This window comes from Culicoides brevitarsis, chromosome 3 (assembly GCF_036172545.1).
Source record: "Culicoides brevitarsis isolate CSIRO-B50_1 chromosome 3, AGI_CSIRO_Cbre_v1, whole genome shotgun sequence".
Lineage (NCBI taxonomy): Eukaryota > Metazoa > Arthropoda > Insecta > Diptera > Ceratopogonidae > Culicoides > Culicoides brevitarsis.
In genome coordinates, this window is record NC_087087.1 from 10,725,441 (window position 1) to 10,752,788 (window position 27,348).

The 27,348-nt window shown below is 27.0% G+C and overlaps 1 protein-coding gene across 1 annotated transcript in view; it reads left to right on the forward strand.

Annotated features, from left to right (window-relative positions):
- LOC134835187 (uncharacterized) overlaps positions 1-27,348 on the forward strand; it is a 61,536-nt gene that overhangs the window by 25,180 nt on the left and 9,008 nt on the right. The window contains exons 3-11 of the mRNA XM_063850058.1: positions 8,461-8,802; positions 9,362-9,472; positions 12,491-12,697; positions 14,081-14,232; positions 14,855-14,999; positions 20,462-20,592; positions 22,327-22,486; positions 24,922-25,091; positions 26,457-26,580. Of these exons, the coding sequence (XP_063706128.1) occupies positions 8,461-8,802; positions 9,362-9,472; positions 12,491-12,697; positions 14,081-14,232; positions 14,855-14,999; positions 20,462-20,592; positions 22,327-22,486; positions 24,922-25,091; positions 26,457-26,580 (1,542 nt within the window). The remainder of the gene's footprint in view (positions 1-8,460; positions 8,803-9,361; positions 9,473-12,490; positions 12,698-14,080; positions 14,233-14,854; positions 15,000-20,461; positions 20,593-22,326; positions 22,487-24,921; positions 25,092-26,456; positions 26,581-27,348) is intronic.

Below are 27,348 nucleotides of genomic sequence, written 5' to 3' on the forward strand. Positions count from 1 at the left end.
GTTACTTTTCTATAGAATTTCAGTTAAAATCTCAATTTTTTCGGTTTATTTTAAGGCGAATAAATTTAATATTTTTTAAATGAATTTTAAAAAGGCGAATAAAATTTAATATTAAATTTTAAATAAAAAAAATAAATATAAAAAAAAATAAATAAAAAAAATAAATAAAAAAATAAATATTTTTGAATTTTTTGTTAGTGGTTTTTAAACGTTTTCAGACGTTAAACGTTGATTCTTAACATTTATTTAATTTTGGTTAATATTATTTTCAATTTTCAGCTTAAAAATGAATAAAAATCAAATAAAATCTCCTAATATGAAAATTTTTGAAAAAAAAAAAAAATTATTTTGGTCACGTGACTCAAAAAAATTTTCTTCTACATTTCAATAGGAAATGTCTTTTTAAAGCAAGTTTCTTCTGTTTTTTGAATAATTTTATCATAAATAGTAATTTTTCATGAATTTTCAATAAAAAATTCCAAGAAATGTCAAAAATATTTTTTATTTTGTATTTAATTTTTACTTTTCCCCCTGAATTTTTTAGACAAAATCAGAGGGGGGGGCAACAAAAAATGGATATATATTAAATATTAAATTGAATCGTCTAAATAATAAATATTTTACTTAATAAATATTTTAAATATTTATTATTTTAATATTTTAAATAATAAATTATGATAAAAAAATAAAAATAAATAAAATATTAAAAATTTAAAGAAATTCAAAGAAATCTATTTAAATTTTCAAAATTTTTAATTAAATTTAATTTTTTTTTAAATTGTTTTATCAAATTATTAAATCATTTAATTTTGTAAAAAAATTAATGGAATAATAATTTTTTAATAAAAATAAATTTAAAAAATTTATGATTCGAGATTTGCAGTTTAAATTTCGATTGTCCTTTATGAAATTTTCACTGTATTTTAAACTTTAAAGTTTTTAGATTTATTTGAATAAAAAAAATATATTGGTCCATATTTATTATATTTATATCAAGCAATCAAAAAACTAAAATTTTACAACATAATTTATTTTTTTTTTGCCTATGTACGAAAAACTATTTTTGATAAAAATGTTTGAAAAGTTAAAAGGCTTTTATATTTTTTTTTGTTTTAAATATTAATTGGAAGCTGAAATTTTAAAGTTATTCTATTTAAAAAAAACTAAAAATCATCACAATCAAAAATCCAACTCTAACTTACGAGAAGTTCCTCAAACTTTTTTTTGTTCATGATACGAGGTAATAATAACGCAATAATGATATAGAATTTCAGTTACAACAACAATAACTTTCTTGATTGCTCGATATAAATATTATATGAACCCATAATACAAAAGTTATGTTCTACTTTTTCTGTTGCTTCAAAATAAATAAACAGAAGAAATACGTACCGAAGAGATCCAAAAGGTCTGATATCCCGAAAAGTTAATAGGCTTCAATACGGATTTTCTTGTCTTAAGCTGTTTTTGCTGTTGTCGTAATAGAAAAAAAACAAAACTTTTTGCCCTCGATACAATTTTTTTTCTTGTTGTTGTCGGTCGAAGTAATAATATATGCATTAGTTGAGAATTTTTTATAAAACAATTTTCTTTGTCTAGAGCTTAACGTGAGCAAGGGGCAACAATGTAACGTAGTACCAAAATGTGTTTGGTGTGAAAACAATGTTGCTCCATAACTTTGTCTTCGTCATAAAATAAAAAAAAAAATTTTAAGAGGGAAAATCTAAAATGGAAAAATTATGACCATGCTTGGCTGATAAATAAATACGAGAAAAAAATCAGTAGTCATTAAATTCTTCACTTCCGTACTTTTTGCAAATTCATATTTATTTATGGAAGTCGGAATGGGAATAAAAATGACGTTTTACATTTAGAAAATTTTCCACAGCGGAAGTCCTCGCATAAAATAAACCATTTGAAAAAACGAATAAAATCGCCATTTTCGAGCAAAAAAAAAAACTGAGGAGGAACAAACGTCGATACTTTTTTTTTGTGGCTGTAAAACTTTTTATATTAAGCATTTTGAGTTTTCGGACCGACACAACCGTTGTTTGCGTTCCAGCTTGTCATTAGACGAAAACATGAACACACAAAAAACTTCCAAAGTCATTTTCGTTGTTAGACAAAGTTTTTTTTCGTTCGTTATGTGAACCATCATTTTACGGATTTGCTTGACTGACTGCCAGAAAAAGTAAAAAATAAGTGAAAATGATTTGTTTTATGGCACGTTGGTTGTTTTTTTTTTGAGTTTAGTCATGGTACTCATGATCATTCATAAATAATAATGAAAAAAAGTAAATAGAATTAAGGTGATTAATTTTTAAAATTTTATTATTCGCTTGATTAATTACGAGTCGGTTTCAGTGCACCCAGAAAAAAGTGATAAAGATCACAAAGTTTAAAAAATTGAATTAATGCGTTTTGATAAATATTTTTTATTTGAATGGAACTTGTTCAAAATTAATCATGGCAAGGTGTGTTTAAATGACCTCGATTTGTTTGAAGTGATGCTAAAAATCATGAAAAGAGGATTTATTTTATTTTGTGTACTAAGATTTATATTTAAAATTATTTTTTTGTGTTTTATGAGAATTAAAGTAGTTTTTTGTTAACAATAGTCCTTAATAGGAAATGAAAAATTCAAGCGAATTTTCTACAAAAGCTTTTTAATTATAAAATGTCATTAAATTAAAGAAAATAATTTTTTTCGTGTATTATTGTATTTTTCATGTATTTTTTACGGTTGTAAAGTTCATTGCATATCAAAGCAGAAGTTATAGTTGTTTTTATTAAATGAAGTATTTTACAATTTTTTTTTCTAAAAAAAAAAAAAATATTTAAAAAAATTAAATAAAAAAATATTAAATGAAAAATTAAATTAAAAATGTTTTAAAATTGCAAAATTTATTATATTTTAATAAAATTAAAAATAAAAAATAATAAAATAAAATTTCTTACTTAATAAATTAAATAAATTAAAAATAAATTAAAATTCTTAAAAATTTTTTTTATTTAAAGTAAAAAAATAAATTATTTTTTTATGAATTAATTTGATTGATCAAAAATAAATTTTTAAATTAAATAAAAAAAATTATTAAAATAAATTTTTAACATTAGTTTTCAATAAAACATAAATTATTTAATTTTTTTATTTATTATTTAATAAAAATTTATTTTTAAAATATTTTTTTTTAATTATTTTTTTAATTAAAAAACGATTTTTTTTTAAATAATTTTATAAAAATAATTTTTATTGATTTTATTCTAAATTAATATTTTAACAAAAACTAAAATAAAATAAAAAAATTAAAATTAATTTGAAATGGCAATTGCAAAATTTATTATATTTTAATTAAATTATTTTATTTAAACTCTGATTTAAATAAAATTTTCTTAATTTCTTAATTAAAATGAAAAATAAATTAAGATTCTTAAAAAAAATATTTTAATTTAAAGTATTATTTTTTAATAAATTAATTTAATTAATAAAAAAATTAAATTAAATAAAAAAATATTAAAATGAAATTTTAACATAATTAATTATTTAATTTTTTTTTATTTATTAATTAATAAAAATTTATTTTTAAAATGTTTTTAAATTATTTTTGAATTAATAATTTAATAAAAATAATTTTATTGAAAATCCATAGCGAAAAATAATGCTGACCAACCTTTCGCTGTCTTTTATTATTCTCCAATCGACTCGTGATTGACCTACCATACTCCAGTAAAAGTAATCCAAACTCTACTTTTTCCCTACTAAGTAATATTTTGTTTCAATACACATCACGCAGCCAGCAAACAAAACACATAAACTATATCACAACACGCAACGGATATAAACTTGACACATGAGTATTATAATTGAAACGTGAACTTATTAGACAATAGACTTTTTTTCGTTACTTTGTTTCATCCCTTTTGCTTTTACTTCGTTAAATTGCTTGTTCGCTTAAGAGATTACTTTTGTTTACATGCGCGCGCCAAGAAAACAAGCAAAAATGTTTATTTAATTTATTCGCTTGTTCAGTTCTTTCATTCACTCACACTTTCATTCTTTTTTTTTTGATCAATAGCAGCAAAAAAAAATATTATTAGACAAGAAATTCATTTGGGTTATCAAGAAAAACAAAATAAAAGATATTTCCCAAGATGGTCATGAGAAAATTCGGTCGTCCTTTTTTGGAATGGAATGGATGAAGAAAAAAGTGTTGATTTTTATTCATTTGATCAGAAAATCGACAGACGGACCCTTTGAATAATTAATTGCGATATTTCTCTTGCTATTAACCCAATTTTCTTTGAGCAATTTATTTTTTTTTTGTTGTATAGTTTCTCATGAAAAAAAAAGACATGGAGAAAAAATGTTCTGACAAGACTAATCAAAGAAAGATAAAAACAAACAAAAGTGTAGTAAATTAAGACCATAAAATAACAAACATTTGGCGAAATGAATGATCGATGCTTTGGTGTAGGTGTAAGGTTTTTTTTGCTAAACTTGCACAATAAGGAACTTAGTGGAACGATGTGAACTTTTTTGAGACCTGAAAAGCTTGAAACTTTCATGAAATTTTTTTCCAAATTTTTATTTTTTTTTAAATTTATTCATTTCAAAAAATTTAAAATTTTGGAAAATTTTTCTATGAAAATTTTTAGGGTCTTTTGATCAAGCTTTACAGCCTACCAGAGCCTTAAGAAAAACCTCATCGTCCTATTAGAAATTCGATAAATTAAAAAATGATGAATTTAAGGCTTTTTGGGCTTCACTTCAGAGTTTTTTTTTTGTAAATTTGTTCAATTGTCAAATCTATGAACTGTAAATAGGTTTATGAGTCCCGAAAGCTTTATTGAGTTCCCATATTGTTGTAAATAGGCTCCATAGAGTTGACAATCGAACAAATTTACAAAAAAATATCTTAAGTGAAGCCCAAAAAGCTCTAAATTCATCATTTTTAATTTATCGAATTTCCAATGGGACAATGAGGTTTTTCTTAAGGCTCTGGTAGGCTGTAGAGCTTGATCATAAGACCCCCAAACTTTTCATTGAAAATTTTTCCAAAATTTTAAATTTTTTGAAGAAAAAATATTTTATCAAAAAATTAAAATTTGGAAAAGTTTTTCTATGAAGAGTTTTAGGGCCTTATGATTGAACTTCACAGCCTCCGGGAGCCTTAAGAAAACCTCATCGTCCCATTGGAAGTTCGGTAAATCAAAAAATGATGAATTTAGAGCTTTTTGGGCTTCACTTCAAAGATTTTTGTGTAAATTTGCTCAATTGTCAACTCTATGGAGCCTATTTTCAGCAATATGGAAACTCAAAAGAGGATTATGACCGTTAATTTCTTGACTCCAAAATGTTAAATTTAGCCTCTTTAGAATTAAGACTTCTATAAATTCAACTCTATGAGATCTCAATTGAACTTTTGGAAGTCTCTATGGAGTCAGAAAACTCACCATGGCTCATTAAACTCAATTTAGATTCCATATTGCTGACAATTGATTCCATAGAGTTGACTATTGAACTGAGAACCTCATTGAAAGTTCTAACAAATCTCTGAAGTGAAGCCCAAAAAGCTCTCAAATTCATCTCTTGATGTGTCAAATTCACCCCTTTTCCAATTCACAAGTTCCATCTGCTAGCTACGTGACTAAATCCAAAGATAAAAGCTATTAAAAGCAATTCCACGTGCATGATTTTTTTTGCTGCCTACATGATTTTGGTCATTTTAGCTGATGACAGTAACACAGATTTATCTTTAACTATTCAAGGGAGTAATGTTCGAGTTTGATGTTTTCCAAATAGTTGTAACATTACCAACACGTGTCTTGCGATCGGGAGGATTAAAGGAACAAATGAATCATGTTTAGTAAGACATCTATAGGTTTTTAGTGTACAAAAACACGTTTTCTGCTGAATTATTAACATTCCATAATGTTTCGAGTATTGATTTTCTGTATTGTCTAGTGAATTTTTGATGCTAAATAAAGTGCATGAAACTCGAAGAACGTGAAAGAAGAGTGAAAGGATGAAGTTTTGTCTCATTTTCAGATGAAAAGTGCAAGACAGCTGTTGGTGCTGTTATCGAGTTGTTATGTCGTGCACGTTTTTAGTTGAAAATTTGTTTAGATTCATTACCAACAATTTACAGGTTCCATGTAAATATTCCTCAAAAGACAAATTTTTCGGTCACAAAGCTCTTTAACAGATTATTTGATAAATCTCCTTGAAGATAAGGAATGATTAAAGCACAAAATGGTCACTTTTACGACTTGACTAATTTCGGTCCCACTCCACACTTTTGTTTGTCTCTCATTAGAAGACGTACATTTAATAAATTACTTGTCACATCAAGAAAGAAGCAATATAGCACCGAGCGACACAGACACAAAATTAAGATGTTATTGTAACTGGCATTTTCATTTCCATTTATATTCTTTTTTCTTTCTCGCTGTATTTATTTTTATTAATACCCAACATTTTTATACAGAAAACGTGCGAGAATTAGTTTTTTCTTCTCCTGAGCAACAATTTTTTTCTTGTTACCGAGTCATGATACTGAATAAATTACTGGCTTAATGTTTGTTTTTTTCCGAGAATCGCTTTATTTTTGTTTCGTTTTTTGGACAAGGTCAGGCTTTTTCTGCCAATTCAGGTGACTCAATTGCATGAAAATATATTTTTGAAATAATTCATGCGTTTCGCTGCAACTATGTTGAAATTAATGGTTGACCACTGTTGTTCGATAAAACATTCTTCGTGTACGGAGGAGGCACAGATGAGTTGACCCAAATCCCCCGAATGTACTCGAAATGTACAAAATATACTATAAAATAAAATATTTCCGGAAAATTGCGATAATTTATAAAAATCTACAATTTCTCTGTATCATGAAATCGAGTGCATGTGGAAGAGAAATGCACTCTCGGCATTATTATCAAGAGATAAATCATCAATTTAAATATTTAATTGGAAATAATGTCTGACGCTTTTGTGTGTCGGTAGTTATGTGCGTCTATTTGCATTGAGCATTTAGTACATTTACATGCCCGGTAGAACGAAAAGGAGGTAAATTTAAAGAATTTAAGTTAATTTAAAAATTTAATGAATCTTCAAAAATTTAGAATAATGTTTAACTCATAATGACTTCCACTTTTGATAATTTCTTAAGGAATTCAAGGTTTTTTTTTATAAAATCAAACTTTTTTTTTGTAATTTTTTAAATCAGTATTTATGATATTGGTCTAACTCTTTGTTATATGGACTAATGTTAAAAATTCAATACAGCTACTTAGTCACCTCCAAGACTACAAAGAATACCCTGAAATAATAGCTTTTTGCAGCTTATCAAAGAGAATATCATGCTCGGAATGATGCACGGAATTGATGGCTTTAGAGAGATCTAAAAAAGATTCCTGATTTGGCTGTCGGGAATTCAGATTTTTGCGTTATAAACAAAATTTGTCAAGTTAAGCCTTGACATATGCGATGGATTTCCTGATTAATTCTTCCTGAAGCTTAAGTCGTCAAAATTGAAAAAAAGTAGCCAGTTATCCAAAATATCAGAGACAAGTGGATCACTTTTTAATAATTTTTCGATTTCCTTCCTTTACCTTACAAATCATACCAAATACATATAAAAGGCATACCAAAGACATAATTTGACAATATTATAAGGCAAGGTCAATAAGTACTCTGATTTAGAACAACTACTTAGAATCATTTTAAAATACTATTTCTTCTCTGTGCTAAAAATGTTCGCCCTTCAATTTCTTTCTATTTACGTTTTTGTTGGTCCATTAACTGCTGAAAAATAGAACTAATCTACCCAAATTGCTTTAGCTAAAATTTTGATAATATCGTTGAAAAATCCATATTGAGAAATCTGAAAGAAAAAAAATATTAGATATCCATTTTAATGGTAAAAGTTCCTCGATTTTAAGGAAAGTCAAATATATAAAAATAAAAAGGTTATGAAAATTTAAAACGAGAAGAATCAAACTGTTAATAAACCTCATTTTTCACATTTTCGTACTCCTCGTTTTTGATATACTTCTCAATTCACCTTTTTATACTCCTCATCATCAGAAAACTTCTTACGTTTTTAAAATGGGAAAAACTCACCTATTTTCGATCCACAGGGCTATAAAATATGAAATCAAGCAAATGTGTGTAAATGGTCAAGTTTATAGTGCTGTGGTTTACCATATTGATCTATCGAATATTTACATTTTCCGGAGATCTATCGGATAAGAAAATCTCAAAGGATGAATTACAGCTATATTTTCATTACAATTTCGAGCAACATTTAAATGTTCTTATGCTTTATTGAAATTGTTATTTTGCATCTAATATTTACTCAAAAATAGATTAAACTTACCTCTGTGTTTAGTATAATTTTGACTGCTTGATTGCTTATCAACTTGTTAATAAATTGTGGTTTCCTCTTTCTCTCGTTTCAGTTCCAACGATGTCTGTCCAAGGAGTCCTTGCAAAGCAAGCTAATCTTCCCTGTGATATCACGCCGCAAGAGCGCGATGACGCCGTTTTCATGGTGCTCTGGTTCAAAGGATCCAACGGCGAACCGCTATACAGCTTCGATGTTCGTGGTCGGCAGTTTAATCAAGCGAAGCTCTGGTCATCGCCCGAAGCTTTTGGGCCACGTGCATTCTTCCGTACGCAATCGCATCCAGCGCAATTGCTGATCGACGACATCCAGATGTCCGACGAAGGCGTTTATCGGTGCCGCGTCGACTTCCGCAACTCCCCCACGCGGAATCTCAAGATTAATTTTACTGTGATAGGTAAGTGCGGGCCGAAAAGGCGAAAAAAGAAAATAAAACTCCCTACTGCAGTTTGTGATAATGCTGCATTATTTGCCAAACCACACATATGTTACCGTGCCGCGGAATGTGACGGCGTAAAATCCACACAAATCGTGCTTTGGCAAAAAGAAGCGTATGTTATTTTTTGCTGCGAGGATTTTCTCTCTCTGCTGAAACAATGGAGGCAGAAAGAGAAATAAATAAATGGTAGCAAGTTGTTTTAAAATGCATTTAAAACAAAAACAAAATGTTGGAACTTTTTCGTAATTTATTGTGTGCAATTGGTCAAGTGTGTTAGCGATGATGCATTATTATAAACACAAACACACACACAGACAAGGAAAATACTGCAAAAAGTAGGAGTCGAATTGAAAATTATTTTTGTTGGCAGTTGGGAGTGTTAAAAGTGATGAAGAGCTTTTTTCGTGCGGTGGTTTGAAATTTAATTGAAAATTGTTCTAAAGCTCTTTTAATGCTCAACAAATTTTCTAGTTTAATTTTGTTTAAATAAAAATTCTAATTTTTTGTGTTTTTGCAGTTCCACCTGAAAGACCCGTCATCTATGATGCTCGGCGAAGAGACAGAACGAAGCTCATTGAGCCGTACAACGAAGGCACAGATGTCGCCTTAATTTGTGAAGTTAGTGGAGGTAAGTTCGTTTAACTGTGATTAATAGTTTCATCCTTTTTCCAAAATTAAAAATCAAAAACTTTTTTTTGTCAAAAATTGTTCACTTCAAAGTTTTTTAAATTATTTAATAATTTTTTCAAAAATGACTGAATTTAATTTTTTTAAAACTATTTAAAAAATTTTTATTTTTAATTTGTTGTTTTTTTTTAAGTTTTGAAATCCATTTGAAATGATTTCAAATAAATAAAAAAGTTAAAAATAAAAAAAAAATTCATGACAAATTTTAGTTGAAAAATTTTTTAAAAATAATTTTCAATAATTTTGTGAAAAATATTTTTGGAGAAAAAAATCTATGTTAAAATACTAATTTTGGTAGAAAATTTTTCGTAATTTAATTTTTTTTTCAATTTTGTTTTCAATTGTTAAATAAGGTCAAAAAAACGTAACTTATTTTTTTTTTATTTTAATTTAAAGTTGTTCTTGGTGAGCTCAAAATAAAAACAAATAATAAAATTCTAACTGCTTCGAAAACAATTTTTTGATTTTTTTTAATTTAAAAAAAAAAAATAAAAACGCATGAAAATCGAAACAAATAAAAAAATTAAGAAACTTGCAAAAAAAATAAAAAAAAAAAAAAAATTAAAATATTTTTAAAAAAAAAAAAAAAAAAAAAAAAAAATTAAAATAAATATTTTAAAAAATATTTTTAAAGAAATTTTTTCTTCAAACTTAGATTTGAAAGAATTCAAATAAAATATTTGTTTAAAAAATTTCCTTAAATGCATGACTTAAAGTCAGAAAATATAAAACTTTGCTCATTTTTTATTTTAAAAATCGTGCGGAAGAGCAAATCAAATAATTTTTCATCCACTTTGTACAAATGAAGTAATCAAAGACCACTTTGTAATAAAAAAAAATCTGCTATTAAGACATCACAACAATTCAAGACTTTTATCAAGTTCAGCAAAAAAAAAATCTCGTTCTCGTGCTCGACCAAAAGACGAAAGAACGACGCACAAATTGCCAATTTAGTACATCATCGCTGTTAAAACGCACGACGTTGGCACTTTTGTACTTCATTAAGTTCATGTCTTATCAATTTCGCTCACAATTCATCTTTTTTTTCGATTGTTTCTCGTTACTTTGTGCTCTACGGTTCTTCTTCCTCCTCTTTCTTCTTGGAGCTCGTGACGCTTTTGAAATCATTTCATCAACGGTTCTTTTGTCAATATTACGCCTCAACTATTATCCCCCCATCTGACATCAATGGAGCTATAAATGCGATACATGCCGCGATATGACATGTTTTGCCTTTGTAGCACTTTGATTGTTATTAATTTCTTTGTGCTGGTGTCTTTTTTGCCTCCACACGACAAGATGCGGTGCAAAATTAATGACATCGCCGAAGAAGAATAAAAAAAAGGTTAGTTGACCTTTGACGTTTATTCATGCGAGTTACGACGTTAGTTTTGCGAGAAGGGGACACGGACCAGCCACGCAAGATTACGTTTTATGGGCCATTGTGACGTTTAATGAGAGGAGATGCGAATCGCTCAAACGATAGCAAAATGATGAAAAGTAAATATTTAGGTCAAACTGATAAAGTTCAACATAAAAGTCGGAGCTTAGGTCAATAATTATTTTTTAGAATTTGTGACTTGTGCCTTCTTAAAAATTTATCGATAAAAAGCATGAAAAAATTCAATGTTAAAGAAATTTATAAAGAAAAGTTGTTATCAAGTCGTGATGTAATCTAAATTTGTTTGTTGAGTGGCACAAGGTGTTACTCGAACAGTTTACTCAAAAGTTTTTTTTTCTCTAACAACAAAAAAAAAAATCGATAGACAAAATTTTTTTAACATCATTTGTAATATTTAAATGTCTTTCTCAAGACCTAAAGTTAGTCATTCAAATTTCGGCTATTGTGAAAAAAAATATTTAAAAAGGTTATATGAACCTCAAACAAGCCTCAAATTCGAACCTAGAGGAACAAAATAACCTTTTATTCAGACCCTGGGGTCTTGAAAATAAGGCCCTCAAACTTTTACATGGAGAAATTCCGAAGTTTTAATTTAAAAAAAAAAAAATTAAAAAAAATTCCAAAAAATTAAAAATTGTTTTAAAATTCCATGTTAAAGTTTAAGGGCCTTATTTTGAAGACCCCATGGTCTTAAAAAAATTTATTTCGTCCCAATGGAAAGAAAATATTTTTTCTCCTTGAATGACCTTGAATCCTCGAATTTTTCTCAGAAGTCTTAAGAGTTAGAGCTTTTGGGGTATTTTTTTCTGAAAGAGCATAAAAAATGCAAGAAAGTAGCGGTAGACTTTTAAGTTTTGGGGCTTCGTGAAAAATTTTAGGCAACAAAATACTTGACCCCCTTTTCTAATTGCAAGAAAAAAGGTTCAAGTATTCTGTTGACTAAAATTTTTTACAGAACCCAAAATTCAAAAGTCTACCGCTACTTTCTTGCATTTTTTATGCTTTTTCTGACAAAATTCCCCGAAAACTCTAACTCTTAAGACTTCTGAGAAAAATTCGAGGATTCAAGGTCAATCAAGGAGAAAAAGTATTTTCTTCGAATTTGAGCTTTGTTTAAGGGCTCTGGGGTGGCTAGGAAGGCTTGTTCGAGCCTTCAGAAAGGCTCTAACTCTCAAGACTTCTGATAAAAAAATTTAAACAAACTCTAAAAAATTGATTTTCTCACCTTCATTAATTTTTAAATATTTTTTTCTGCAAAAATGTTCTTAAATATGTTAAAAAGCGCTCTTTTGACAAAAACCTCTCATCATCGCGTCACCTTCCAAAAATATATTTTTATCGTTATTTGCTTAGGACCACTTCAAACCGATTTCCACGTTGCAAAGTCAGCGTCTGGTTGGTAATCAACACTGCAAACATAATTTGTCTCCAAATGTAAATACGGAGCAATATTCTTGTTTACTTGTTTGTTTATTTATTTTGCACCCTCCTCCATTCACCCACAAAACTTCCTAAAAAAATTTCCTAAAATAATTTTTTTTTCTGAATATTTTTCAGGTCGACCAACACCGAACGTTACCTGGTACTTGGACAACGTCGTCATCGACGAGTCGTATGAAGTCCGCGCTGATGACGGTGTCGTTGTCAATCATCTCAACTATCCGAATGTCGGGCGGCAACACGTGAATGCGCGTCTCGTTTGTGTCGCCAGCAATACGAACCTCACGCCACCAAATAATAAAGTTGTTATTCTAGATGTTAATTGTAAGTAAATTTATTTATTTATTATTTTCATTTGTCGATTGATCGGATCGGAAGGAATTATAATTACATTGTTATCCAATTTGTCATGAAGTTGACACACGGGCGTGTCGCCGATGCGATGGGAAAAATATTTCGAGGATACTCATAAATCATTCATTTAATTTTAACACGACAATATGTGCATTTAATGATGGTGATTGGGGGATTATCTTCCTAAATGCATCAATTTTGACGAGTTATTGTTATTGCGGTAATAAAGTTAAGTGTTGACATTTATTGGGTTTTATTGGAAAATGCTTAAATTTAATTTTTTTATGAAAGTTTTCATGAATTTATGAAATTTTCATTTTTAATTTGAAATTTTGGCTTTATTTTGACATTTAAAAATGACAGATGTCAAAAAAATGAAATAAAAGTCAATTTTTTTTAATATCTTTATCAATAGTACTAATTATAGTCCAACTTTTAACTTTAAAGAGCCTTCAAAGAAAATGTTTGATTAAAAATAGGTAAAAAATTGACTTTTAATTCTAAATTTTGACATCTGTCATATTTTTAAATGTCAAAATAAAGCCAAAGTTTTAAATTTCAAATGAAAATTTCATAAATTGATGAAAAATTCAATGAAAAAATTAAATTTAAGTATTTTCCAATAAAATTTTTTAAAGGTTGAAATAGAACGAAATCTACCGAAGAATGTTTGAATGAAAATTTAATTATTTAATAAAAAGTTCAATATAAAATTTAAATTTTTCATTATTTTTCAATAAAAAATAGAAATTACAATAAATTTTAAATTGAAATTCAAAAACAAAATGTAAATTTAAGAAAAAAAAATTGAAGAACTTAAAAAAAATTTAGCTAAAATTAAAAACAAATAAGGCCGCTCCAAATTTTTTACGTACAAAATATATTTCAAGTTAAAAATTCAGACAAAAAAATTCATAAAATTAACTGTCAAAACATTTAAAAAAAAAACTTTTTTTGAAAATATTTTTAGAGAAGAACATTCATGTTAAATTTTGTTTTTTAATACAAAAATCATTAAAAATCGAAAATATTTAAAAAATTTTTGAAAATTTCTTGAAAAAAATATGGAAAAAGACTAAAAAATCCAAAATTTGATGAAATAAATAACTTTTTTGCAATATTTTAAAAAGTTCAAAAATTGTGAGCGTTCCTAATTAGCAAAATTCGCCTTTAAAATATCCAAAAAAAAAAAATTCTGAAGAACTAGAAATTTTACACTATGTGAATCTTACTCGTCATTCTTAAAATTATTTTATTTTTGTTGTATTCATTACAAAAATCATAGACCTCGAATTTGAATTTTAGATAAATTTTTCAAAACTTTTTTAATTTTTTGTTCTTTTCTTTTCACAGTAAAACCCGTTGCTGTACATATCTTAGTTAAGGAAAAATTCATCTCTGCCGATAAACAAATCGACGTAGAATGCAAGAGTTCAGGCTCGAAGCCGGAAGCCATGATTACCTGGTACAAAGGTAACAAGCAGTTAAAACGAATGTCAAAAAATGTAAGTAGATTGTCAAACAATTATTTTCATTTCGCGTTCTAAGCTCATTACCTCACGTTCTTTTGTTACTTCTTTTTTTTTGTGTTCGAACAAATTAAGGAACCCCCATATTGTCGTCTGCCTTTATTTACTTTTTGCTTTGCTGGAAATAATGCGGATGTACATTTGTTCCATTCTGTTTCACGCGAACATGTCTTTGATGATGACATAATTAAATTTTAATAAGTTTTTGCTTTTTACACGAATGACATGGGAATACGCACCACCCGCTAACGTATTCAAGGTTGATGTAAAACATTTTTTACACACACGTTTTTTCGGTGGTGGTTTCCTTGCTTTAATGTTAATTAAAATTCAAAGCTTTTTTTTTCATGAGAAAAAATTGAAAATCGAAAAATTTCTTTTGAAAAATTTTCACGCCTTTAATTTTTTAAATTTAGAAGAGAATTTGAGATTTAATTTAAAAAACGTCATTTTTTTTTCGTGCGTGGTTAAAATTTTACACTGAATGTCCATTTTCTTGTTCATTTTTTATCGTTTTTTAATTAATTGAATTTTTTCTAACAATTTTTTCTTTTTTTTTTCATTTTTTTCATTCACGACAAATCGTAAAAAAATGTAGTTTTCCGAGCAAGGCAATCAATCGTTGAGCGTATTGACATTCACGCCCGCCATGGAGGACGATGGGAAATATCTAACTTGTCGTGCGGAGAATCCTGTCGTACCCGATAGCATAATCGAAGATAAATGGCGTTTAAATGTTCAATGTAAGTATTTTAAATTCTTTTTTTTTATGTATTCCTCGATTGTGATTGACTGATGGATAGATTGCATTTATTAAGAGGAATAGAGAGAAAGAGAAAAGAAAAATGTAAAGAATCGCCGTGAAAATGATACTTTTTTTTAGATGAAATTAAAGACGAGATTATGTATTTTTTGTCAGGAGCGTAGTATTTTAAAAAATTTTGAAAATGATAAAATTCATGAAAGTTGGTTTTCGTAAAAAATATAAAATTTAATTAAATATTCCATCTTAGGTCGCTCCAAATTTTTTTCTATGTTTTTGTCCCATGCCCCATTTCAAAAGCCGAAAATCCAATGGAACAAAAAAAAAGTTAAAAATTTCATCAAAATTTACCATTTTTTGATCTTTTTATGTATTTTTTCAAGAAATTCTCCAAAAAATTTTTTTAAATATTTATTTTCAATTTTCAAGAATTTTTGTTTTAAAAAAACGAAATTTAACATAAATTTTCTTCTCTAAAAATATTTTTAAAAAATTGTTTTTCAAAATTTTTTGACAGTTTTTTTATCAATTTTTTTTTGTTTAAATTTTTAACTTCAGATAAATTTAAAATTTAAAAAAACAACTAAAATATTAATTAATTGGCAACATTTGTCAAAATTTTGTCTTTTTGTATGAAAAAGTATTTCAAAACTTTTTTTTTATTTTGAAAAAATAAACCATTTTGAAAAAAACCCACCATTTTGAAAAAAATCTTTTGGGACAAAAACATCGAAAAAAATTGGGGCGGCCTTATTATCGAAAAAAAAAATAAATAAAATGTAAAAACTGAAGAGGCATCAAACTTAAATTAAATTATGTCTCAAATAAGTAGCTTAATTGCTTTTCAGTGGGACGAAATAACCTTTTTATGGTCTTGGGGTCTTAAAAATAAAGCCCTTAAATTTTTATATGGAGATTTTCCGAAATATTATTTTTTTTATTTATTTTATTTTTTCAAAAATGTGAAGCTTCTAATAATCTATAGTTAGGATTTGGTTTTTCGTGAAATTCAATAAAATTTTATATTTTTATTTTTAAATTATTTATTTTTTTAATTTTAATATTAAATTTTATTAAAAAATTATTCAAAATCAGTAAAAAACTATAAATATAATTTTTTTTCATTAAACTTGTTCTATATAAATTTTCATACCTTTTAATAATCTTGAAAAATTACCTCAAAATATCTACGCCCATGTTCACTCCTTTCACTAATTCATTTCAAGTATTATTTGAATCTTTAATTAAAAAGTTGCAAGCCTTTGTTGTATCCAATATTTTCTCGTATTACCTTTTTTTGAAGGGGATCTATCTCGATTGAATTGACTAGGCAACAGTTTTGTAATTAATTATTTTTTTAATACTCTTCATCAATTTCTATTACACCTTTTTTTCTAAATACGTACTTCTCAGATACCCCAAGCAAGATTTTATTCACCTTTTTCTGTATTTATTTTTTCGTTGTTTATGTTGTGTAAATTTGTATCAAGTGAAAAATTACACAAAAAAAAAGCAGAAACGAGGGTCGTTGACGACTCGTTCTTGTAGATGCGATAAAAGGGTGACTTTGCAAATAAATCCTCACCTTTTATTTAATACTTTCATTTATTTTAGTTGCGACGACGTTTCTCATTAATTACAAAAAGAGAAGAAGACACAAAGATTTACATTTTTAGCACAAAAAGTTGGCGCATTGAAGTTAAAGTTCTCGACAAGTCCTTGACATCAAAAGAAACACTTCAGAATTCTGTGAAGGACTAATTTATAGTTTTATAGAAGGAAATTGTTTCGTTATTATTATTGACAGATTGCCACTAATTAAGAATTCGTTCCTTTTAACATCGACAACTAGATGACGAAAACTAATCCCACAATCGACTGGTCTCATTTCGGTGTTCAACGTGGCTAAAACTGCCAATTGTCAACGAGCAAAATGACGTCTTTGTATGAACTTTGCAACAACAAACATTGCATAATGAATGCATTATTCAAATATGCACTCGATGCCTAATACAATGCAAACTTTGGTTCAATTCTGTTTCAATTGGATTTTATATATATTGGACAGCGAATGCATAACTAAAAACCTAAACTAAAGTCCTTTGAGAGAAAATCAATTTATTGACCATTCAATTTAGTAAATTGAAATCTCCAGTGAAAGAACACAAAATTATCATGAACATTTCTGGCATTTTAGGTGAACAGCTCACAATGGAGAGGAGCAAGTCGTGTGACACGATATTTGTAGATTTATTTGTTCAATTGGCAATTCAAACTTGGCATACATATCATCGGTGTGTTCGCTTTAAAATAAATGTTGAAAAGTGTACCTTGTTTTGCGGATTATTGTTCGAGGAAAATGTTGGCGATACAAAATGAATACATTTGAGGTCGCTATTTGTTATGATTTAAATAGGTCGCAATGTGGAAAATAGGGCACATTAAAGTTGAAAAATGGTAACAAAAAAGCAACTAAAACTATTTGAGGAGTTTAAAGAGTCATGAGAATATTGGAATTCATCAAGTTATACTAATGGAAGATGACAGCTGAAGCATTAATTTAACTAGAGGACAATCTTTGAAATCGATATAATTGAAACAATACAATGCTTCCGAATAATAGAGTTTTGACTAAATATAAGCAAAGTCAACAAACTTCCTGAGCAATGATAATACCTTTCAAATAATGGTTCAGTGAGCCAGGTTCACATTTGGTTATTTTGAGGATTAATTGAATTAAACCAAGTGAACCAATCAGCAGTTGAATGGCTAACTAACCAATAGACTTGTCAATTTAAGATTATGATAATCCTTATAATTTAATCAAAAATTTTATTTTATGATACGATTCAAGAAATATTTTCCTTAATTTTATGATGGACTGAGTTCAGGAGACTTTTTGTTCATCATGAAGAAAGTTTTTGGTCATGATTTGAGATGTGAGAGACGTTCAACCATATTTACTGAGAACTGAGGTTGCCCGTAAAGAGATCAGCATTCGCACAGAATTGTTTATTTTACAAAGGAGTAAATATGTTAAATGACATGCTTGATGGATTCTATGTCGACGTGAACTATGTGAATTTCAAAAGGATTAGGGAAAACTATATCTCGATTTCACCATTTCACTGAAACACTGAAAACAAACATCATCCAATAGGATTAACCAACACAACAAGTAACATGTAAGTAAGTATAATTTAAAAGAATTTGCGAAATCTAAATCTAGCGGTCTCACTGACATCACTGAGACAATCAAACATGAGGATGAACCAACAAAACCAAATGTAAAAAGTTAAAAGCAAATAGTATCATAATTCGCTTGAAGAGAACCACTTAAAAGTTGCAAACAGAAGAACTGAGATCAAACTGTAGGACATTACGAAACAGATGCTTCAATGGTTTAGAAACGTACTTAGCATTGAGACAATCAAACATGAGGCTACAGATTAACGAGGCGAAAATCAAGTTCATGATGACAAACAATTCAGGGGATCGTTAAAACTGGCAAACATATTACCAATAATTCGAATTTGCTGAAGAATTCGTATACTTAATAATATTGATAATTCCTGATGGAGATACCGCTTCAGAGATCAAACGCTGTATCACATTGGCAAACAGATGCTTCTATGGTTTGAAATGACAATTGAGATCACAGCAAAAGTCATAAAATGCACCATCTACAAAACTCTCATCCAACCTATTCGACCAATTAGGCTTCTGATATTTAAAGAAGTTGATCATACGCATTTCGAATACTGCTATTTTTTTACAGATATTTATTTCTTTAAAAGTACAAAGTTCAGTCAGTTTTTGTTTTCATAAGTTTCGTTCAGAGGGTTTTATAGACACATCTAGCCGCAGCCAACAATAGTATTTCTTATTGTAATATACAGTTTTTTTTTGTAAAAGGCTTTTTTCATTCAAAACCCTCAAAATTGGGCTCCTGTGAAAAATATTAGCTGGATCCGGAAAATTTTTCCGCTTATACGTTTTTGTTAGACTATCGTAGGACAACATTTTTCGCTCCCTATTAAGAAAGTTTTTAATTTCAGGTTGATTTCTGAGCCAAATTGACCTCTTAAGGATCAAAAATTTATAAGGGAAAAAATGGCTCGAAAGAAAATTTTTATCTTCACGGGTTTCATAGATATGATTGTTTATTTGAAATGAATAAAAATCGCCATTTTTGACCATTTTTTTACAAAACCCTAAATATCTCTGAAACCCGTGAAGGTAAAAATTTTCTTAATAGCGAAAAATGTTGTCCTACGGTAGCCTAACAAAAACGTATAAGCAAAAACTTTGTCCGAATGCAGCTAATATTTTTCACAGGAGCCCAATTTTGAGGGTTTTGTATAAAAAAAAGCCTTTTGCAAAAAAAAATATATGATCGCTACTGTAAATCCAAAATATTTTCCAGTAATTTTTGAACTTGCATGAATTAGTACGAAACTTATCTCTGTCGTTTTTGTCAAACAAAGAGATATGTATTTTTATAACTCATGAAATCTCGACTGCAACTTTTTCAAAAATTCCTGAAAGCACCTGAAGCAGTAAAAACTAAAACAATTTTACTAAAGTCAATTTTCTTCCTTTGTAAAAAAACAAGATTTCATGAGAAACGACACCATATCAATTTCTATCGACGTCAAAAAGACAAATATTGATTCAAACAATTCCAAGAAATGAAACCTTTTAGTTATTTGCCAGACATTTGTTTCATCAAACTATTGATAATAATTTATTTTTCTTGAAAACTTCTCTCATCAATTAAACTTAACTGACGGAAAATTTATCGTATTGAACTTGCCTTTAGTATCATTTCATTAAATTAAAAAAAAAACGTTTCAATCCCAAAAATTTCTCTAACTCTAACGAAACATGAGTAAAGCAATTAAAATTTTAAGGTCAAACCGAAAGAAAATAAATTAGTTGAACAAAAGTCGGGCCCATCTTTTCAAAATATATTATCTGTAATTATTTATTCAATTTTTAAGTGAGTGACAACCATAAAATAAATCTGCTACTCTCAAGTATTCTTATCCTCTTTCATCCTTTCATTTTCGTTTCTGTTTAAACGAAAAAAATATATTTTATGAAATCTCCGTCATTATTCGAGAGATGAGTAATGATATTTTATTTATTTTTCAAATAAACGGAGGAAGTTTTCCATTCCCCTGATGCTCTCGGCTTGTTGGCAATTTAATTTTGTAAAATCAGTTCAGTTAATGAAACGTACGATGGACTTAGCTACAAGAAAAAAACAAGCCTAGATTTATATTTAAATTTTGTTTTATGATAAATTGCTTCGTTTTCTTGTTGCTTGCACCTTATTCTCCGTTCTCCTTCTCTCTGCCGACTTTTTCGAGTACATCAGTCAATCACGACTTACGAAAAAAAAAATTTATAATAAAAAAATAAAACTTTTTTCCCCAGATACGCCCGTGGTAAAATTAAAAATGGGCTCATCTCTGAACCCGGACGACATAAAGGAAGGCGATGACGTCTACTTTGAGTGTCACATCCAAGCTAATCCCAAGCCGTATAAAATGGCATGGTATCATGACGTAAGTATTTTAATGGATTTTTTATGCAGAAATATTTTTGTTGCTTTTTTACACCTGTTTTGTTTATGGCGGCGATAAACGAAAAGTGATTTATTTGTTGATTTTTTAAAATTAGCCCTCATAGCTTTACGCTTTTCCACCCACAGGATCCTTTTCCAATTTATTTACATTTTTTTCATGCCTATGTGGGTGATCTGTGAGAAAGATGAACGAGAGCCATAAATGAAATATTGCTTTCAATAAACATAAAGGAAGAGATCAATATATCAAGCTCTCGTGTATATTGTCATAAAAGCGAGATAGGAAAGATGACGGGAAATGAAGAACTTAACCGCATTTTTTTTTTCTTTGAATTTTTTTATCAATTTTGCAAATTATGTAATTTTTATTTTAAATTTATTTATAATTTTTGGAGATTATTTTTTTTATTTAAAAATAAAAATATAATTTAGTAAATTTTAAATAAATTAAATTAAAAATAAAATTTAATTTAATTATTTTTTTATTTTAAATTATTTTTTAAAATTTTAATTAATAAATTTTATAAAAATTTTTAATATTTTTTAAATATTTTTTTCAAAATTGAATTGACTTATTTAGAAAATTTTTATAACATTTTTCATCAAAATTTTTTGAAAAAAAAATAAATTAAATTTAATGTATTTTTACAACTTTCTCGAATCTTAACTTTTATTAATATTTTTTAGATTTTTCACGATATTTAACAAATTTTTCAAAAATTTTATGATTTTTTAAAAAGTTTTCCTGGTTTTTATTTTTTTTGTATAGTTAGAAAATTTTTATACAGAAAAATTTTTTACTAAGTCATTATTTTTTTTTATTTTTTTTCAACATTTTTTTTATAAATTTTAAAATTTTAGATTAATTTTGATTTAACTATAATTAATAAATTTTGTTTACAAAAAAATTTTGAAAACTTTTAATATTCTACTAAAAAAAATTAAATATTTTTTTTTTAATTTTTAAAGTTTTTTTTTAATTTTTTATTAGTCACTCTTGATTTTTTTTTATTAAATTTTCATTAGTTAAAAATGAAAAAAAAATTAAAATTATTCTTAATATTTTCTACGAAAATTTTTACTGATTTTTAATTTTTTTATGGATATTTTATATTTTTTTTGGTATAGTTAAATAATTTTTTATATAGACAAAATTATTTTTAAACCGTAATTCTTTATATTTTTATAATTTTTATAAAATTTTTATAAATTTTTAAAATTATTTAATATAATAAATTAATTAATTTTCATTTAATTTTAATTTTAATAAATTATTTTTATTTTCTTGACAAAAAATCACAATAATTTTCTGACCTTTTCCAAAGTTTTTCTAATTTTTTATTTTTTTTTTCGTGAATTTAAATAATATTTAAGACAGACAGTCCACAAAATTGACATAAAATCGTATTTTTAAAATTCTTTGAAACGTACTCGAAAAGAACATAGTAAAACAGAGTAAAAAGCCCACTTACCATATAAAATAATCGATCACAATGCTTGTTAGGGGCAATATCGTAAATGAATGCGGAAAATAATCCCATGTGTGGTGTGCGTGTGTGTGTCTTTCTTCTTTTGCCATCTCATCTCAACTTTTATTATTATTTTAATAATATTGATTGAAGCACACACATTTTTCCCCAGTGAGACTGCAATCCAGTGATGATCAATTTTCTCTCATTTTCTTCCATTCTTTTTTTTTCTTTCTTCCAACTAGGGCACCGAACTGCATCACAACATCACAGCTGGCATAATTCTGTCCGATCAATCGCTCGTGCTGCAAAATGTCGTGAGGCAACAAGCGGGCGACTACACTTGCCTGGCTGTGAACAACGAAGGTCGTGGCACGAGTAATCCCGTTACGTTGCGAGTGCGATGTAAGTATTCCGAGAACGAATTAATAATAGAACAATTATAACCCATCGGCCTGGCGATGGTTATGTAAAATATATTTCAAGTAAGACAAAGTGTCTCAAGTACAAAGTAAATGTTTGTTTTTGTGCTAAAACAAGCAAGGTTTCCGTATATTTTCAACGTCACTTCGGAACGAAACAACTTTGCTAACACAAATGTCCTGTGGGCCGGTTTCTATTATTATGACGACGATGAAAATGATGAAATGAGGGTGTGTGTGTACTTTTGTTCACACACTCTAGATACTTTTGTAAATAGTCGCATGCATTAGAATATTAGAAAATTTTGAAGAAGGCTGCAGGCGAAATGAATGGAGAGTTTTCTCTCAGATTTAGTGGCAAAAATTTGTCGTTAGACATTCTTCATTTTCGGAAACATTTTCTTCAATTGAAAGTAGAAATATTTCATGAATTTATTGTTAAGTACATGGCAACTCCACTTTGCTGGGAAAATTTGCTTAAATTTCGACTAATTTTCAAAAAAAGTCAAATTATCAAAATTTAATAATTTTTTTAAATTATAAAATTCTTAAGTTTTAAAATTTTTCAAATTAATTCATCCCAGTTTAAGTAAAAAATTATTCTACAAATTTCTTTGCATTTTTTTTTTATTTTAATAAGTTTTAGAAAAAAATTAAAAAATGTGGAAAATTAGAAAAATTAATTGAAAACTCAAAGTTGTTAAATATTGAGTAAGGGTTTTCTTGAAACCATAAATTCAAAAAAGAAAAAAAAAAAAAAAAAAAAAAATTAAAAATCTTTGGCAGAGCAGGTCCACTAATTTCGTAGAAATCCATAAGAAAAATTCTTTTAAATAGTTAAATTAATTAAATCTATTATTAAGTAAAAATTTTTTATCTGAAACTTTAAAAATGTGTCTTTTCGAAATAAATTTTCTTGATTTTGTTCAAAAATTTTTAAATTTGAATAATTTTTTCGACTTTTTTCATTCATAAAATTTAAATATTAATAAATTCTTGACTTTAGAACTTAGTTTAATGAAAATTTTGCAAAATTAAAGAAAATTATTCAAAAAAAAGGGAAAACATAAAAAAAATTTTTAAAGTCAGTTTTAGTGATTTAGGTAAAAGTCAAAAAATTATTTTTGTACTCTAAAGTCTCAAAATTAATTTTTAGAAAATTCAAGAATCAGATATTAAATTAAAAAATCTTAAATTTTCTTTTAAAAGCAAAATTTTAAAATAATTGGAAAATAATATTTGGAAAATTTTTTTAACTGAAAGTTCAAAAGTTTACATTTTTTTTTGAAACAAATTGCAAAATAATTTTTAGTATTTTTTGGACTTTTCTATAACTTTTCATTCCAAAAGTTGAAATATTAAAAAAATTACTTTTGATTTTAAAATTTTTTTCAAGAAAACATTTGATAAAAAAAAATTAATAAAAATTGATATTTTTGTTGAAAATTGAACAAAAAATGCATAATAAATTGTAGAATTTCGAAAATTTTATTTCAGAAAAATTATTTCAGTTTTTTAAGAAATCTCTTTTCCAAGAGCCATAAATACTGAACAAAAAACTGCTTTTTAAATTATCAACAAATATTTTTTTTTCAATTCAAAAAAACATAAAATGCCAAACAAAAATTAACAAAAGATTTTCCCAACAATATATCAACTAAAAAAAATTTATAGGCTGTCCATGCATTTCAACAATTTTATCCTTCTTTTTTATAATAAAAAAAAATCCTTCAATAAAAATCGAACAATTCGTATCCAACAGTTTTAACTCTTTTCGGTTGTTCAATCCTTTTTTCTGTTTTCATTCGTTTTTTTTATTTCCATTTTTTTTGTTACTTGTTCAACAACAAAAAAAAACTTTTGCAAGTCAAATTTTCTCCACTAAACAACAAACCATGACGACAAGTTACTAAATTTTTTTCCGATGTTTATCAGTTTGCATGCAAAATTTATTTAAATCAGCGAGAAGAAAGACGCATATTTTTCTTTTGCTTTCTTTTTATCTTCAACTCGATATTTTTTCATGTAGTTTGAATTTGAATAATGTTTCCGTTTAATATGAATTTTAAAGGAGATCAAAAAATCTTTGAAGTATTTTTCTTTTTGGGTTTTTAGACCAATTGAGAGCTATTGATGCATTAAATGGAATTTTTTAGCACGTTAACAAAAAAAAAATCTTTCAGAGGAAATGTGAAAAGAAATGCAGAATTTTTGAGGAAAACGATATCTTTGCGACAGATGCATTTGATTGAATCAATAAACCTGAATTATTTATCTTCGTTGTATTGTCGGGATTTTAATGTATTTTCAGTTTGTAGGATGACGAAAAAACATGCTTCTAACAATAACATCGAATAAATTTATTTTTCTCCCGCACACAAAATTTGTTCATGTTTCTTCAATTTTTCTCTGTTGCAGATGCTCCTGTTTGTATGAATGAAAAGGACGAATTATTGGGTGCATTAAAACAGGAAACTGTACAATTACGTTGTGAGGTAGATGCTTCGCCACCTGCTGAAACATTTCAATGGACATTTAATTCATCCGGAGAACAAACGGAAATATCACCAAGATTGCATTCGAGCGAGGTACGTATCTTTACGTTTGCATCATTTGTCCATTATGACGGCGTTGTTGCCCAGTTGAGAGAAAAATTATTAAATTTAAGATCGCAGGAGAAAAATTTAAACCTCAAGAGAAAAAATTTAAGACCTCAAGAGAAAAATTTAAGATCTCAAGAGAAAAATTTAAGACCTCAAGAGAAAAATTTAAGACCTCAAAAGAAAAATTTAAGACCTCAAGAGAAAAAATTAAGACCTCAAGAGAAAAATTTAAGACCTCAAGAGAAAAATTTGAGACCTCATGAGAAAAATTCTAAACCTCAAGAGAAAAATTTAGGACCTTAAGAGAAAAATTTAAGACCTCAAGAGAAAAATTTAAGACCTCAAGAGAAAAATTTCTAAACCTCAAGAGAAAAATTTAGGACCTCAAGAGAAAAATTTAGACCTCAAGAGAAAAATTTAAGACCTCAAGAGAAAAATTTAAGACCTCAAGAGAAAAATTTAGGACCTCAAGAGAAAAATTTAGGACCTCAAGAGAAAAATTTAGAACCTCAAGAGAAAAATTTATGACCTTTAGAGAAAAATTTAGGACCTCAGGAGAAAAACTTAGGACATCAAGAGAAAAATTTAGGACCTCAAGAGAAAAATTTATGACCTCAAGAGAAAAATTTAGGAGCTCAAGAGAAAAATTTAGGACCTCAAGAGAAAAATTTAAAACCTCAAGAGAAAAATTTAGGAATTCAAGTACAAAATTTAAGACCTCAAGAGAAAAATTTAAGACCTCAAGAGAAAAAATTTAAGACCTCAAGAGAAAAATTTAGGAACTTCAAGAAATTAAATTAGGAACTCAAAAAAATTTTTAGCGTTCAATTTCAACGAATTTTTCCTTCGCAAGGCATTAAAGCACTAAACAGGTCCGAAAGCACAGAAGACTGGGAAATGTTTCATCATGTTTTTTCCTCAAATACATGAAATAAAAAAAACTGTTATCTCACTGGAGTACACAGCTGTCGTCGTGTACATTTATTTTTGCGTGATGTTCTTTCTCATGAAATTCATTAAATCTGCTGCTTAATGTGAGACGAGCGCACTTGTTCTCTGCATTAACATTTTTTTCCTCGGTTTATTTTCTGTGAATTAAAATTCATTTCGTTAAAAGTTTCCTTGACCTGCTCCAACAGAAAATCATTCTTGGGAAAACGTCAACTTGCTTTGTGTTTTTTTTTAATAAGCTTTTGTTTCTTCGTTGTTATTGTAATTTTTTTTCCGGAGAAGCAAAGGAGAAAAAAAAAATGAGCGGAAAGACAAAGCAAGAGTTGTACGTGTCTTTTATTCGTCCTTTATTATATTTTTCCTCTTTTTTTTCCTTCTCTTTCTCTTATGAAAACACAGACTGGAATATCACGATTAAATTATACACCAACATCTGATCTGGATTACGGAACGTTGTCGTGTTGGGGTCGAAATGCAATTGGCATTCAGAAATCACCGTGTGTGTTTCAAGTTGTCGCTGCAGGTAAATTTTTCTTTTTTTTTCTCTTTTTATGATATTTAATGGTGTTTGCGAAAAACATTTTTTATAAAAAAAATTTAGTGAAGGTTGAGACTTTTGAGGAAATTTTATGTCTTTTAATTTAAAAAAAAAAATTTCATTTAAAATTTAAAAAAAAATACTTTTTTAAAAATTCAAAAAAAATTTTTTGAAGATTTTTTTTTAGTTTTATTCAATCCAATTTTTTTTTTTTTTTTTCAAAATTTATTAATTTTTTATTTGAATTTTTATTTTATTTTTTACTGATAATAATTTTTAAAAATTGTAAAATTCTTAAAATCATTAAAAATAAAAAAAAAAAATATTATATTTAACCCAAATTTCTCAGAAATTTTAATTTAAATTTTTTTTAAAATTCAAATAAAAAATAAATAAATTTTGAAAAAAAAATAAATAAAATTGGATTGAATAAAAATAAAAAAAAAAAAAAAAATTCTTTAATTTTTTAAAATTAAATTTTAATTAAAAATTTTATAATTTATTCACAAAGTTAAAAAAATATATTTTTTATTTGTTATTTATTTAATTACAATAAATTTAATTAATTATTTATTTAATTTTAATTTATAAAATAAATTTTTTTTTTATTCGAAATGCACTTTTTGCTAATTTTACCAACATTTACTTCCAAGCTCATTCCTCGTTAGTTTTATTTTTCAAATCTAAACGTAAAAAGCGTTAAATAGAAACAGTCTTATTTTTCTTTGTCGTGAATTGTCATATAAGTACTTC